A 16,244-nucleotide genomic window follows, 5' to 3' on the forward strand; every position below is an offset into this window, starting at 1 on the left:
TCCAGACACTCCTACCCTTTCCACCAGTGACTTCCATCTCATGGTCTCAGATGTTTGCTGCAGTTCCTGCCTTCACATCCTTGCACCCAGTTGGTGACCAACAGAAGCGAGGAAGGAAAGGTGGAGGGCATGCCCCCTTTGTTTTGCAGGCACAACCAAAATTGTACTTATCACTTTGTTTCTTGTTTCATAAACCACAACTTACTCGTAAGTACACGTGGCAAGAGTAAGTGCTGCTGCTGGAGAATATTGTCTTTATCTGGGTTACCACGTAGTCAGCAAAAACGTGGGTCTTCCTTTCCTAAAGGACAGGCTTGGAAGGAATATTGGGGACAATTAGTTCCTGCCACACTCTTCAGCATATCAGCAACCAACCCCGGGCGCCAGGTGGTGTCCACTCACCTGATTCTCATTTCTGGCTGCCCCGGAGGCCATGAGGGAGGAGGCAGAGGAAGGCAGAGCAAGCAGGTGTGAATCTAGTTCCCCACTCTGGGTGCTCTGGGCATGGCTGAGGGGTGGCACAGAGGCAAGTGCACGCACTGCGGCCCCACCTGCAACAGGAAGCTGACGGGACAGCATGGTCAGGCAGGGAGGCCCGAGGCTCAGCTGTCCCAAACCAACCAGGCTTCCTGTACGGGTGTGGGCAGAGCCCAGGACAGCTGAGAGCCCGCAGGGAGGTGTCAGAGGGGCCCCTGAAACAGGGCAGGTGGCTCTGCCGAGTCTGTAGTTCAGATTCACAGGTAGGGATGCCAGATTTAGCAAATGCATAGACAGCATCCTAGTTCAGTTTGAATTTTAGATAAATATGCAATCACTTTTTAATATAAGCTTGTCCTGTGTCCCATGTGTCATTTATTTGGAATTCAAATTTAACTGATTGCTCCGTATTTTATCTGGAAACCCTAGAAGGTTAGGATTTAGAGGACCCACTCAGGCCTCAAATGGGTCCAGAGCCCCAGCGTGAGCCAATGTGACCTCAAGGCAGACAGGGCCCCTCCAGTCTTGGCCTGACGCCCAGAGAGACCACGAGCCACAGGGGCTAACAAGAGGCCACAAGATCTGAGTCTTCTCTGTCCTCAGGGGCGTACAGGGCGGCCTTCGCCTTCTTGCTCTTCTAGACCAGGTGCCTACTCTTTGGAAAGGAGAGAAGAGAAGGGAGGTTTGGGCATATTTTCTCCCAGAGACTGAACATTACCCAAGGGCTGTTCAAAGTATCCCTTAGAACTGTTCTAACCTGGGTAGGATGAAAGTTTATCTATTTTTATTGCTAAGCTGGAGGTGAGGGCTTGGGAACACCCGGTTAGATGCACACCAAATCACGACTGTCCACGTCTGGTGCACCCTGAACACAGCAGGAGGGGGCCTGCTGATCCACTACCCTCGCTCACTGCAAGCTTCCCAGGGCTGAAGCCCCAGAGAGGAGGCCTCTGCCATCTCTGTCCTCCCCATGGGTCAGCGTCTCCTGCTTCTGATGGGCCCATCCTTCTTGCCTAACTGGCTGGCCTGCACCATGGCCCATCTTCAACAACCTTAGTCATAGCTCCCACCGTCGGCATTTATGGAAGCTTGGAGCCTCATAAAGTTCAAAGTCTGCAACGATAATAAAGGCCCAGTCAACTTGGCTTGGGCGGCAGCTGCAGCCCAGCACTGGAAGCTCCTAATTGTGGAGGAATGTTTGGGCCTGGAGGGAGGAGAGCCTTGGCTTGCCCTGTGGGGCCCAGCCCTGAGTTCTGGCTTCTCAGGGCTCTGTTCTATCATGTTTCCTGTGAACTCCTTCTGTGTCTAAGACGCTGGGCAGTGCCACTCTTGTAGAGGAGCCACTCCAGGCCCTGCACGCTTAGGGGCAGAGCAACTACTACCATCAAGCACAGGCGTGAGGCCGTAGAAAGAAATCTGTGTTTCACTGGAAAACTATGCATCCTACATAGGACACCAGCTTCCACGTGGCCGGATACTAACCTACTAACCTTTCATGTTTTTTTTTTTTTTTAGACGGAGTCTCCCTCTGTCACCCACCCAGGCTGGAGTGCAATGGCACCATCTTGGCTCATTGCAGCCTTTGCCTCCCGGGTTCCAGCTATTCTCCAGTCTCAGCTTCTTGGGTAGCTGGGATTACAGGCATGCACCACCACACCCGGCTAATTTTTGTATTTTTAGTAGAGATGGGGTTTCACCATGTTGGCCAGGCTGGTCTCGAACTCCTGACTTCAGGTGATCCGCCCGCCTCGGCCTCCCAAAGTGCTGGGATCACAGACCAGAGCCACCGCGCCCGGTCTGAAAATTATCTTTTAATAGGGATTAGCCGCATGAGTTAAAGTCTCATTTCCACCATTTGCTGACTTTGTGCCCTTTGGGAGATTGCTTAATCTCTCCGGGATACACCTCAATTTGCTTGCAAAGGAGGCTGGTGAGGCTAAAAAGAGAACTTGCAGATTGGGGCCTTTGGAAGCCTTCTAGAGCCTTCTAGAACCGTGGACTCAAATCCAATAATGGGCAACAGCAACAACGACGACGACGAACCCCGGGCTCAGAACTCGCCCAGGCCCCGCCCCTCACAGCCCCGCCCCGTCCTCGGCCCCGCCCCCGGCCTGTCGCCGCTACAAAGTCCCCGCCGGGGGGCGGCTGGCCGGAGTCGGCCCGGAGTCCCGTCCGAGGGCGGCGTCAGCGCTGCGCACTTCCCATTGGCCGAGCGCGGCGCGGGGGCGGGTCCGGGCCTGCGATTGGCTCTCGGCGGGCGCGGACGGTGTCATGGAGGCCGCGGCGGTGACGGTCACCCGGTCGGCTGCCCGGCGGCGGCGGGGGCGGCAGCTGCAGGAGGAGCAGGAGGAGCAGGAACCGCGGCCGCGGCGGCGGCGGCCGGGGAGGAGGTGGGGCTGTGGGGCCCGTGTGAGACCCGATCCGCGGGGCTGAGGGTCCGTGGCCCCGGGGCCCGAGGTTCCCGCGCACGGGCGCGCCGAGGAGCGAGGGGCCGGCGCCTGTGTCTGCTCCGTGCACAGCAGGGGACAGCGGGTGGCAGCGCCCCTCCGCTCGGTCAGTCCTTCCGTCCCCGCGCCATTGCCGGGCAGCGGCCTCCGGCCCCCGTGCCTGACCTCCGTCCATCTCAGAAATGCAGGTGCAAACTCGAGTGGCCACGGGGCCCAGCGGGAATCCCGGGGCCCCGGCCAGACCCCTGCCTCCCACGTCGCTGGTCTATGCGGAAGATCCCGGCGGCGGTGCTCATGGCTCAGTGGATGCCGGCTGGTGGAGGGGGTGGCCTCCTGCAGGGGTGACACTAGAACTGAGTCTTTGGGGAGGAGGAAGCCTTCAGTAGGTGGAGAATGGGGAGTAGGGTATCCAACTGGGGGGAACAGAAAGGGCCAAAGCACAGAGATAGAAAGGGAGGAACATGCGCCTCTGGGCTGGGCTTCCTTCCTTTGGGGGGCACCTGCCCGCCCAGTAAACCTCCCCCTCGGTAGGTTGTGGGGGGAAAAGTTAGAAACACAGACATGGCTTCCAGAAACAGCAGCCGTAGCTTTGTTTCTAAACCCAAAGCAGTGAGACTGCTGAGCTTTTCAGATCTCATGAGGATAGGATGGAGGCTGGCTGCTGGGAAAGGTATTTTGGGACAGGAGGAATGTGGAGATGGCTTTTTCCCTCCTAGTGGAGGAATGACAGGTGACAAAGGTGACCTGGTGTGGGATTGTTCTGAGAAGGCCTGGGAGGGGGCGGCTGAAGTATAATAAGGACATCAACAAGGGAGGGGGCTTCGGAAAAGGAAGGTGGAGAGGAACAACTTCTGGGCATGTCTGCTTGAATCTGTCCCCCACCCCTGCGGTTCTCAGGGTCTCCCAATGTCATTCTGGAGGCCCTGGGTCAGTGTTTGGTGGTGGCAGATGCTACAGAGGGCTCTTTGCAACAGGCTTCTGAATGGCAGTGGGGTGATGGCAGATGACAGCTCAGTGAGCAAAGAAGTGGCCTTGGGTGTTGGTAGATTTAGAGAATCTCAATGTTGGTGCCGTGGTCCATAAATAGCCACTGCAGTGTCTTCTTACTGCTCTTAAAATAATAATACGTTTTTAGGTCAGGCGTGGTGGCTCATGCCTATAATCCCAGCACTTGGGAGGCTGATGCGGGTGTTCACCTGAGTTCAGGATTTTGAGAACAGCCTGGCCAACATGGTGAAACTCAGTCTCTACTAAAAGTACAAAATTAGTCAGACGTGGTGGCAGACACCTGTAATCCCAGCTACTCGGGAGGCTGAGGCAGGAGACTCCCTTGAACCCGGGAAGTGGAGGTTGCAGTGAGCCGAGATCTCACCACCTCACTCCAGCCTGGGTGACAGAGCAAGACTCTGTCTCAATGAATCAATTTTTAAAAGAAAGCGATTTGAGATGTATTTAGGAGCTTTCCATGTTAATGTACCAAAGGAACTCTTTCCCCCTGTAGCATACATCGGTGAACAGCATGGAAGGCACTTAGGGAAGTGTGGCCTATAGAGAAAGCCTGGCTTCTGCTCTTAGGACCTGAAACTTTCTGGTACTTTTGGTATTTGGATATTGCCCCTTGGCCATAGAAAATCCTGGAGACCCTGTGAAGTATATATGTCTGGTCTTTGGAGTGTGGTATTTGGGTGGCTGCTTTAGAGGGTAAGGTTTATTCTATTTTTTGTTTTTTGTTTTTTGAGGTGGAGTCTCTTTCTGTTGCCCAAGTTGGAGTATAGTGGCGCAATCCTGGCTCACTGCAACCTTCACCTCTCGGGTTCAAGTGATTTTGCCTGCCTCAGCCTCCCGAGGTGCTGGGATTACAGGTGTGCACCACCACACCCGACTAATTTCTGTATTAGTAGAGATGGGGTTTTGCCATGTTGGCCAGGCTGGTCTTGAACTCCTGACCTCAGGTGATCCTCCTGCCTTGGCTTTCCAAAGTGTTGGGATTACAGGCATGAGCCACTGCCTCTGGCCTAGAGTAAGGTTTATTCTTAGGTGTAATCATTGGCACGTGTGTCCTTGAAGAAGCCAAGGCCTGGTTGCTAATACAGGTAACCTTAGGACTATCACACGGCACTTCCTTGCGTTATACAATGTTTCTATAGTTAATATTAAATAACGTAAGGCAGAGAATGTCTGTCCCTCTGTATTTAGATGAAACTGGTCCATTTGCTTCTAAGTGTTCTTGCCTATTTATGTTTTTATTTATAAACGTACAACTCCTTCTTTGCTTAGGATCAAAGATGATGAAGAAGAGACAGTCTTTCGAGAGGTGGTCAGTTTTTCCCTGGACCCCCTGCCAGGTGAGGAGACAGAGGCTCTGAATACTGACTCCACCTTCACACCTGGGGCTTTGGGGCAGGTCAACCCCCACCCCCTCTCATGTTCCTTCTCTGTTATTGTCAAAACATTTTGATTAATCCTATAATAATTTCCATTAATTGCTCAATGTTTCTGTCCTCGGACCAGTTAGATACTATGACAAGGACACCACCAAACCTGTCAGCTTTTACTTGTCTTCGCTGGAGGAACTCTTGGCGTGGACACCCCGCATGGAGGATGGCTTTAACGTGGCCCTGGAGCCCCTGGCGTGTCGCCAGCCCCCTCTGAGCAGCCAGAGGCCCCGGACTTTGTTGTGTCATGACATGATGGGGGGGTATCTGGATGACAGGTGAGGACCTGGCCTTACATTGATGTTGCTTATATTGATTGTTTTTCTTTGCTGGGGTGGGGGCTGGAGGGGCAGGAGAGAGTGCCATGTGTAGAAAGAGCACTGGGCAGGGTGTCAGGAGACGGGCATTGGAGAGACTGCACTAACTGCGAGAGGAAGGCAGGCCCCAGTGTTTCATCCGTAAAAAGGGAAGATTGGGCTGGGCTTGGCCCAGCACTTTGGGAGTCAAGGCAGGCGGATCACCTGAGGTCAGGAGTTGGAGACCAGCCTGGCCAACATGGCGAAACTCTGCCCCTACTAAAAATAGAAAAATTAGCCAGGCATGGTGGCAGGTGCCTGTAATCCCAGCTACTTAGGGGGCTAATGCAGGAGAATTGCTTGAACCAGAGAGGCAGAGATTGCAGTGAGCCAAGATTGCACCACTACACTCCAGCCTGGGCAACAGAGTGAGACTCTGTCTCAAAAAAAAAAAAAAAAAAAAAAGGGAAGATTGGATTAGGCAGTGTCTTATGTCCTTTTCAGCTCTAGAATCATTTGACTCCTTGAACCTCCTCAACTTGGAGGCTGGTAGATGGGACAGGGCACGGCAGGCAGGGGGTCCTCTTCAGCTGCCTGCCCCCAGCCTCACCCCCTCACTTGGTTTTTTTGTTCGTCACTTTCTTCCCTTAAGCTCTCATCCTGTTCTGGGTCGCTGGGTTCTGGCTTTGATGCACAGAGGTGTTACATGCCCCACCCACCCCAGCTGCCGATGTCCCATCCAAAGCTGCCCTGGAGTCCACGTGGTGCTTTTACATGTCCACAAAACAATCCTGGACCCTGTGACTGATGGGAAGGCTTGAGTCAGAGCCAACCATCAAGGTAGAGACAGAGGCAGGTGATGAAACCTTGGGCACAGCTCATACGGTTGCCAGCCCCAACCGTCGAGATCCAGGAGACTGTCCTGAGGGACTGCCTACCCTCCATATAGAGCGGGAAGCCGGAGACGGGACTCTGACATGAGCCTTCCTACTTCCCCTCCTTTCTCTCCTTTGTTCATCTGCTCACAGGGGTTCGCCATGCTCGTCCATTAGATGCAATGGCAAATGCCTGATGCCCCACTCAGAATGCTCTGCCTGTGGCTGCAGGAGTGGCGCTGGTTCCTGCCTCTCCCTGCCTGCACCTTGCTTGGACACAGCAGGCTTCCAGGGAGTCTTGACTGAATGGAACTAAAGAGAAATCTTTGGGGACACCCTGCGGTCTCTGTGTCCTTATTCTGCTTCCTGGGACCCGACTCTGTTTCTTTTTTTCTATATTTTGAGACAGGGTCTTACTCTGTCACCCAGGCTGGAGTGCAGTGGTGCAATCTGGGCTCACTCCAGCCTTGACCTCCCGGGCTCAAGCGGTTCTCCCACTTCAGCCCCCCAAGTAGCTGGGACTACAGGTGCGCACCACCACACCTGGCAAATTTTTCTAGTTTTTGGGGGGAGAGATGGGGTTTTGCCATGTTGTCCAGGCTGGTCTTAAACGCCTGGGCTCAAGTGATCCACCTGCCTTGGCCTCCCAAAGTGCGGGGAATAAAGGCATGAATGAGCTGCTGTCGCCAGCCCTGTTCTGTGTCTTTCCCCAGGTTCATTCAGGGCTCGGTGGTGCAGACTCCCTATGCTTTCTACCACTGGCAGTGCATCGACGTCTTTGTGTACTTCAGCCACCACACCGTCACCATCCCCCCGGTGGGCTGGACCAACGCTGCCCACAGGCATGGGGTCTGTGTGCTGGGTAAGAGCCAAGGACTCACCTCTGTGTCAGCCAGACTCCTCAGCTCACCAGCCAGGGGACCCTGTGATTAGGAGGTGCAGGCTTTGCCTGCTTCTCAAGTGCACAGAGCCCCTTGCTGGGGGCCGCCTCAGTTGGTCAGGACAGGTATCTGCAGGATTTTTCTGGAAAGGACCAGACAGTATTTTCAGCATTTCAGACCAGTGAGTCACTGTGGTGATTATTGGAGTGACAGCAGGTAAACAAATAGGCAGGGCCGTGTTCCAGTAAAATTGCATTTACACACACAGGTAGTAGCGGGCATTGGCCCGGGGCCCCGGTTTGCCGATTCCTGGGTCAGAACAGTGCTTCTCAGGCTTTAGCCTCAATCCCAGTCGTTGATGGGCTTCCATCACCAGGATTGCTGGTCCCCATCAGCAGAGTGTCGGATTCACGGGATATATGGGGATTTTAATGTCTACCAAGTGTCAGGTGATACTGAGGCTGCTGGTTCCAGAACCTCACTTTGAAAACCAGCAGGTCAAGGGAAGGTGATTCCCGTGGCCGACCTTGTTTCTCTCCTGTCCTCACAGGGACTTTCATCACGGAGTGGAACGAAGGGGGAAGGCTCTGTGAAGCCTTCCTGGCCGGGGACGAGCGCTCATACCAGGCAGTGGCCGACAGGCTGGTCCAGATTGCGCAGTTTTTTCGTTTCGATGGCTGGCTGATCAACATCGAGAACTCTCTGAGTGTGAGCCCCCAGCCCTCACCCACCTCCCCGCCCCTTGCTGTGTTGCCGCCCACCTCCACCTCTTTCCTTCCTTGGCCTCACCTCGCCCCACACCTGGGCTGCAGGTTGCAGCAGTAAGCCATTTCTCGCCTCCCAGGCAGTGCCAACTCCGAAATCTTAGTTACTCGCAGTGAGAGGGAATCTCCTCGGACTGTTTCCAGCAAGCGTGCTTGGCCGGCTCTCACGTTTCCCGCGCTGTCTGTGAGCCCGCCTTTCCTTTTCCGCGCTCTGCTCTGGGCTGGGGGTGTGGCTTCCTTCTCAGGGCACCCTCCCCTTTCGGTGCGCTCTGTCTTTTCCTGACTTCTGCGTTCATGTTCTTCCTGCCACAGTAAGAAAGGGGAGTCGTCTGTTTGGCTGGACTCCACTTTTGGGGCTGTGGCGGGGAGGGCCTTTCAGAACTGCAGCTTCACCTGTGGATCTGTTTGCTCTGCGTCCCCCTGTCTGTCAGCGCCGGATACTTCTCATGATAGACGGATCTGGGGCTCACCGAGGCTCTCACCTCGTTTTCAGCTGGCTGCCGTGGGGAACACGCCTCCTTTCCTGCGGTACCTGACCACACAGCTGCACCGACAGGTCCCGGGGGGCCTGGTGCTCTGGTATGACAGTGTGGTGCAGAGTGGGCAGCTCAAATGGCAAGACGAACTCAACCAGCACAACAGGTAAGCCTGCAGACGGGCGCCATGAGGGGGCGGGTGCTGCGAGGGGCGGGTGCCGCAAGGGGCGGGCGCAATCTCCCTCATGAAGGCAGAGCATATATGACTGCATTGGGTAAAAAGAGGGAGAAGGTAGGCCAGGTGTGGTGGCCTACCCAGCACTTTGGGAGGCCGAGGCGGACGGATCACGAGGTCAGGAGATCGAGACCATCCTGGCTAACATGGTGAAACCCCATCTCTACTAAAAATACAAAAAATTAGCTGGGTATGGTGGCAGGCGCCTGTAGTCCCAGCTCCCTCTGGAGTACTGAGGCAGGGGAGGGGCATGAGGCTGCGGAGGTTGAGCTTGCAGTGAGCCAAGATCGTGCCCCTGCACTCCAGCTCTGAGCTACTAGGAGGGTGAGGGCGTCTGAAAAAGGCTGCGGGGTTGGCGGGGGATCCTGAGCCTCAGCAGTCCCTCATGAGTACTAGGAGGGTGAGGGGCTGAGGTCACCATCTGGGGTTGCTTCCTGCCCCTGGGGGACAGGCCCCGTCCCTCTGAGTACTAGGAGGGGAGGGGCTGAGGCTGCGGGGTTGGCGGGGGATGGCCCCGTCCCTCTGAGTACTAGGAGGGGAGGGGCTGAGGCTGCGGGGTTGGCGGGGGATGGCCCCGTCCCTCTGAGTACTAGGAGGGGAAAGGCTGAGACTGTGGGGTTGGCGGGGGATGGCCCCATCCTTCTCGGCCTGGGCCTCACAGCAGGTCCTTGTTGCTTCTCAGGGTCTTCTTTGATTCCTGCGACGGCTTCTTCACCAACTATAACTGGCGGGAGGAGCACTTGGAGCGGATGCTGGGGCAGGCTGGGGAGCGCCGGGCTGATGTGTACGTGGGCGTGGACGTGTTTGCTCGGGGGAACGTGGTCGGAGGCCGATTCGACACAGACAAGGTGGGTGGTGGTTTTCACCCAAGGGCCAGTGGCCCAGTGCCTCCCGAGACCTCATTTCCTCATGGACCTTCCATTCCCGTCTGCACCTCAAAGGAACGACAGCAGCCGTTCTTCCCAGAGTGGGTACCCCGCGGCACTGAGAAACAGGGTGTCCTGCCCGGGCCAAGCCATGTCCCCACTGAAACCCCTTTCCTGGCTATTTCTACAATTGGATAATGTATTTTTGTGTGGGTGTTACCAGACAGAGGCGCGCTGTTCCTCCGCTGTCTGGTCCTCGGCGGGCCTAGGCCTCCTGTCCCAGCTGCGATCCTTGACCTTCCCCCCAAGGGAAGCCTGTGCAGACGCAGAGGGGCCTGCAGTGCCTCTCACAGCCGCTCAGGGGTGAGGAAGGGGGAAGCGCCCAGGGTTTGGGGAGTGGTAGGAGTCATGGCAAGGGAGCATTTTTTGGCGTCATACCAGCACGGAGGAAGGAGTAGGACTGGGCCGGTGCCCCTGGCGTGGGATGCACAGGGCTCTGCCTGCCTCTGGCTTGTCAGTCCTGCCCCTTCCCAGAGCCCCAGGGATGTTCTCAGCCCTTAATTTAGCTTTAAATGAGTAAATTAATCCGATAACTAAAGAGTCTCTTTACTGCCCGTGATTCTGATAATCGAATGAGGTGTGCCAGAGGACGATGGGACCGCGCGGCCACAGCCAGTTAGCACCCAGCTCCTGCCCCCGCCCTTGCAGCATCGCTGACCGCCTCTCCGGCGCCCTCTTCTGGTCGGCTTGTGGAATGACGGGGGTGATGCCCAGCAGCCCCCAGGTGCAGCTAGGAGGGAGGGGTTGGACAGCTTTCCCCTCCCGTTTCCGAGCTGCCCTGAGAGCCCCCACCCCATGTCACTGGTGTCCAGGAGCCTGTCTGGACTCTGTGGTCCTGATGTGCCCAGCGTCGCCCTCTGTCTCCTCAGTCGTTGGAGCTGATCCGAAAGCATGGGTTCTCCGTGGCTCTGTTTGCCCCCGGCTGGGTGTACGAGTGTCTGGAGAAGAAGGATTTCTTCCAGAACCAGGACAAGTGAGTCCTGCCCTCCTGGGTGCTTAGTGCAGGCTGATGGGAGGGAGGGTTTCTGGTTTCTCTGACAGGATACGTTTGTGCTCTTGAGTGACCCTTCCTAAGCCGGGGGGTGGTTAAGGCAGGATGATGGGGGAAGAAACCAGCACCCTGGCTGCTTCTAGGCAGGGACCAAACCCAGCGACTGCTTCCTGCAGACTTGTGTTTGCAGCATATCCGCAGCCAGGGAGGCTGCAGTCCTCCCAGAAGTGCTGTCTTGGAGGGTGCAGGATGGCCTTGAGTTTCCACCAGCAAGTTTGAGGGACACTGAGAGGCTCCCTCCCTTCCTCCGGGCTGAGCTGTTGCCCCCATGTCTCTGGCAGGTTCTGGGGCCGGCTGGAGCGCTATCTGCCCACACATAGCATCTGCTCCTTGCCGTTCGTCACGTCCTTCTGCCTGGGTATGGGTGCACGGAGGGTCTGCTATGGCCAGGTGGGTGGCGTCTTCCCTCCATGTCTGTTCTCTGGCCTCAGCTGGGACAGGTGGGAGGAGCCTGGGACTTGCCAGCAGGCGTGGTGGTGGTCTTGCCCTTCCCTGCCGCTCCGGGCACACCTGCTCTGTTGGCCTCTGCTGAGTGCCCCTGTTCTGCCCTTTTCAGGAGGAGGCGGTGGGGCCCTGGTACCACCTGAGTGCCCAGGAGATCCAGCCCTTGTTTGGAGAACACAGGCTGGGAGGGGATGGCCGGGGCTGGGTGAGGACGCACTGCTGCCTGGAGGATGCCTGGCATGGAGGCAGCTCCCTGCTCGTCCGGGGTGTGATCCCACCGGAGGTTGGAAATGTGGCCGTGAGGTGGGTGAGTGATGGGGGATGGTGGGTCCACCAGCTTCTCCCATCACACGTGGTGGCCGTGGAACTGGACAGATGGGGCAGTGGAGGCCAGAACAAGGACAGAGGACAGACCCAGATTGGTTTTTTAAAATTGTGGTCAAAAATGCATTAACATGAAATTTACCATCTTGACCACGTTTAAGTGAACAGTACGGGAGTGTTATTCTGCGTACGTTGCTATGTGACAGATCCCTAGAACTGTGTCATCTTGTAGGACTGGACTCTCCCCATTGCACATTAGCCCCCCATCCTCCCCCAGGCCCCGAAAGCCACCCCTTTACTCTGCATTTGTGAGTTTGGATACTTTAGATGCCCCATATGAGGGAATCCCATATGGTATTTCAGAACTGAGATCTTTCAACCCACAAAAGAATCTGGCCTTGGGGTAGGGCTTGTCCCCTGGCCACGGACAGGAGCATGATGTGGGAGTGTTTGGCACCCAGGTCCTCTGTTCCTCGAGGGAGGGGCTGGCGGACGCAATTTGGAGCTGGCTTCGATTTCTCAGTGGTCTGTCCACGGCACTCACCACAGGACCTTTCTCCCCAGGTTATTTTCCCTGCAGGCCCCAGTGCCACCCAAGATTTTCCTGTCCATGGTGTATAAGCTTGAGGGGCCCACGGACATCACGGTTGCTTTAGAGCTAACCACAGGGGATGCCAGCAGCTGCCACATCGGTGGCATCTCAGTGTTGAACGGTGAGGCAGTGGGGCCCAGGCCTGCCTCTGCCCGGCGGGGAGAGCTCAGGGGAGAGAAGTGTGGAGAGGCTCCTGGGGTGTGGGGAGGAGCTGGTGTGGACAGTGGAGGGTAAATCCCGCCTTTGCTGGAGTCAGGGCAGCTTGTGGTTGAGGCCTGGACAGGGAGGATTCACTTCTCTGCCACACCCTCTGCCCTGTGGCCTCGTCGGCAGCTGAGGCTCCTGTGCAGGGTGGACATGGGCCCCTTCCAGAGACCTGAGCTGCACACAGGCTTGCTGCTGACCATGGCGAGGAGAGGGTCGAGTAAACGGGGTGGGGGAGACAGCAGGCTGGAAGATGCCGGGATGAGTGAGAGTGTGGCTGAGCCCAGACATGCGTTTCATTCACCGAGCTCCTCTGGAGCCCTTCCTGGTGGCTTCTCCGGACCTGTGAGCCTCTGGCCTAACCGGGCGGTCTTCTCTGCACTCCTGGGGCTCCCTTGGCGGTCCTTCTCAATGCCTTTTCCTTTGAGATTCTCCCTTTGCAAGTCCCATGTCTTTCTCCAGCAGAAACAAGCTCAAGACACAGCCTCCGACCCCTCCGGGTGCCCCCTACGAAGCTGGCCAGATGGGTGGGCCGCTGCGGCCGGCAGCTGAGCAGGGGCTGGGTCCAGCAGTAAGTCCCTCTCCTTCCTCACGTCCCTCACCCCACTCAAGTCTCTGTTGGGAAACCCCAGAGCTGGAGGGATGGAGGGGCCCTGGGCTGGTCTTCAGGTTTTGGGCAGCTCTGAGACGGAAGCCCAGGACAGCTGCTGGAAGCCCTGCGGTCGGCCTAGGGTCCCCACTGACCCTGGGACGGATCTCCCTTCTGCTGTGGCTTGGGGCCTCTGGATGGCTCACCCCAGAGCCGCTGGGCTGAACCCGGCCTGTGATCAGCCCTTTCGCCCGCAGCTGCTACGAGGTGAGCCTGCGTGGGTGCCTGCTGCTAGACCTCCTCGTTTGCTTCTCACGGCCGCCAGGTAGTCGAGGGGAGGAGAGCTTCACCTGTCGGCTTGGAGAGATCCAGGTAATGCTTCCCAGAGGGGCTCAGGCTGGGCTGGCCGTTTGTCCAGCTAGAGTGGGGGTGGAGGCTACCCCAGGCCGCTCCCTTCTCAGGTTCCGTGGGGAACTGGGGTGGAGGAGTCAGGGAGGGGAAATGTGTGGGTGGGGGCGCCCTCTCCCTGCCCCTGGGCGTCCAACCGTGCTGAGCCTTCTCTCCTGCCAGGTGGTGGACGCTGCCAGCCTGCTGGCCCCTCTGCCCCAGGTGGAGACTGTCACCATCTCTCAGGTCCGCTGGCAGCCGGCCGCCTCTGAGCGGGAGGGGCCCCCTGCTCTGCTCCAGCTCAGCTGCACCCTGCACTGGTCCTTCCTCCTCTCACAAGTCCGTTGCTTCCGAATCCACTACTGGGCAGGGACGAGTGATGACTCTCCGGGCAGGGAGCTGCCGAGGCCAGAGATGCCCACGTTCCTGGGGTTGGCTTTTGCCACCCAGTACCGGATAGTGGACCTGCTGGTGGAAGCCGCCGGGCCCGGTCAGGATCGTCGCGTGGAGTTTCTGGTGGAGCCTGTCCCGAAGGAAGGGTTCCGGGTACCTCAGGCCGAGTGGGGCAGGGCGGCTCTGCTTTATTCAGGCCCCGCATGAGTGGATGCTAAAGCTGGGTGGTCTCCTGGCCTCCGGCTGAGGCCTCTTCCCGGCTCTCTGCTCCTGGCCTGCGCTGGACCTGCTACGTGCCGGCAGTGGCGGCGAGTCCCGGGGCTGGGGGAAGACCCCTGGCTGAATGCTGTGGTTTTCTGGCCGGGGGCGGTGGGAACAGGAAACCAGGCCGTGGGATCGCAGCGTTGGTTACTAGGAGGCGAGTGGTGGGCCCTCTGTTTCTACCTTGTCTCTCCCCACGGTACATGGTTCCCAGGTGAAAATGAAAGGAGGGGAAGAAATTGAGAAGAGAAAATTCTATAAAGAGTATTTCCTAATAGGCTGCAAGATGCTGATGCTGAGAATGACATTTTCTTTCCTGCAGATGAAACTATTAGAAAGGCTCTTAGATTGTGGCAGGTAGGCTTTGGAGCAGGCCCCAAGACGTTTCTGAGGATGCGGACGAGCTACAGCAGCTCCTGGGGTGGGGCTGCCTGCGGGATGGCGGGAGAGGATGCCCCGGAGAACCCTCCTCGTGGTGGGAGAGGCCCTTTTCCCTGAGGATTGGGCATTCCAGGCCAGCCGGCGCCGGCTTCGTGCCTCCACGTGGCCAGCCCCAGCTGCTGCGTGTTTCCTGGTGTTGGCAATTTACCGCGCTGCTGCGTGTGAGGTCATCTCCAGAGCGTTTTCAGCAGCCCCTGGCTCTGCTACGCTTCTTCCGGGCTGTGGGCTGCAGGGAAGTGGCTCTGGGGCAGTCTGCACTGTGGCCCTGCCTCTGCCCAGCAAGAGGCTGTGGGCTCTGGACAAGCTGCCCTTCAGGCTCGGGTAGCGGGTCAGTCCAGGCAGGAAGCAGCACCTGCCCCCCACACCAGCCCAGCCCCAGCCTGCGTGCAGGAGCTGCAGGACCCGTGGGGGCTTTTCCAGCTACTTGGTTCCTTCACGTCCTCCCTTCTCAGCCTCGTTCAAGCACCGGGGAGACCTCCAGGCTTACCCCTTGAGCAGGAGTCAGCACAGGTGCGTGGGGGATTGAGGGAGGCAGGGTCTTCACCACAGGCCCCTTCTTCTGTCCTTCCTGCTCTTTCTTCTCGTCGCCACCTCCCCTCTGCCCAGGCCTCTGCAGCTGCACAGTCCCTGCTACACCTGGGCCGCCTGGGAGGCTTCCTGGTGTGGTGTCTGGACCCCACGGCCTTGGGTCATACTGCGGCTGGTCTAGGTGGGGTCTGTTGTGGTCCTTCCACGGTGTCAATGGCCTGAAGTCCCTTGCTTTTGGGAGGTCTCTCACCCCCAGGCCACATAGGGCCAGTGGTGGGGGTTCCCTTGGTGTTGGGCAGCGCCGAGGGCTGGAATGTTCTGTGACCCCAGCTGGAGCCCACACCTAAGGGCTGGCATCCACATCATTTCACCCTGCAGTGAGGGAAGAGGCCACCAGGTGGCAGCACAGCCACACCCGTTCCCATGTCCGGAGGAGGGCAAGGCTGGGTGCTCAGCAGCCGCTCTGAGCCGGGGCTCCTTCCAGGGGCTGAAATCCACCTTTCTCCATCTTCCCTGCCTGCCTGGGTACTTGTGCCAAGTAGAGAGTCCTGGGATTAGGGGTTCTATGCTCTTGCCTAATTAGGAACATTCTTCCCTGTCTCACGTGAGTTTGCCAAGGATATGGGGCAGGAGGCATCCTCTGCTGACCCCCCTGCAGCCTGGAGCCAGCCCGGGGACTGTCCTGGGTGGAGGGCAGGTGAACACAAGCTGCTGCCGCCTGGAGCCACTCACTCGACGTTTTTCAGCTGTGACCATTCCCGGGCGCTCTTTAAGCCTTTCTCTCTCATTTGGAACTAGGGGGAACCAGGAAGGGGCTCCTGGCCCGTGTCCTCTGCAGCGAGGGTTGTGGGGGGCGCAGCATCCATGCCTTGCTGCTCGTCTTTCATGAAGTCTATTTTTTAAGTGCTGGCTCCCCCGAATATTTTATGCAGAGGAGGGAAAATTTATAGTGGCAATTATTTTCTCACAGTCTGGTGAGCAGGCAATTAGGAGGAAGGGGGCCTAGCAGAGCGTGGCGTGTGGCAGAATCGCACCGCCCCGGCTCCCCAGTCCCACCGCCATGCAGGGCTCGCGTGCGGGAAAATTAATATGCCAGCGTTTAGGCCTGTGCCCCTCTGCTGGGTGTAACTGCTCTGAAATAAATGGTCTGACATTGTGAAAAGTGCAGTCGAGTCCTGGTGTGGTGGAGCACAGGCAGCACCAGCCCAGCGCTGGATG

General features: G+C 57.6%; 1 protein-coding gene across 4 annotated transcripts; it reads left to right on the forward strand.

Annotated features, from left to right (window-relative positions):
• Positions 1-2,723: 2,723 nt before the first annotated feature.
• ENGASE (endo-beta-N-acetylglucosaminidase) lies at positions 2,724-16,188 on the forward strand. 4 transcript variants are annotated; one of them, XM_009191380.4, is made up of 14 exons: positions 2,724-2,867; positions 5,202-5,269; positions 5,436-5,637; positions 7,244-7,392; positions 7,962-8,119; positions 8,669-8,817; positions 9,569-9,734; positions 10,682-10,785; positions 11,145-11,253; positions 11,420-11,610; positions 12,196-12,344; positions 12,890-12,998; positions 13,274-13,388; positions 13,587-16,188. In XM_009191380.4, the coding sequence occupies exons 1-14, from the start codon at positions 2,749-2,751 to the stop codon at positions 14,001-14,003; spliced, it is 2,205 nt and encodes a 734-aa protein (XP_009189644.3). In that variant the 5' UTR covers positions 2,724-2,748; the 3' UTR covers positions 14,004-16,188. The 4 variants fall into 4 exon arrangements, with proteins under 4 accessions (XP_009189644.3, XP_021783773.2, XP_021783774.2 ...); XM_021928081.2 differs by having other exon boundaries at positions 12,893-12,998; XM_021928082.2 differs by lacking the exon at positions 2,724-2,867 and adding an exon at positions 2,888-3,030 and having other exon boundaries at positions 5,440-5,637.
• The last annotated feature ends 56 nt before the right edge of the window (positions 16,189-16,244 follow it).

Source organism: Papio anubis, chromosome 17, assembly GCF_008728515.1.
Source record: "Papio anubis isolate 15944 chromosome 17, Panubis1.0, whole genome shotgun sequence".
Lineage (NCBI taxonomy): Eukaryota > Metazoa > Chordata > Mammalia > Primates > Cercopithecidae > Papio > Papio anubis.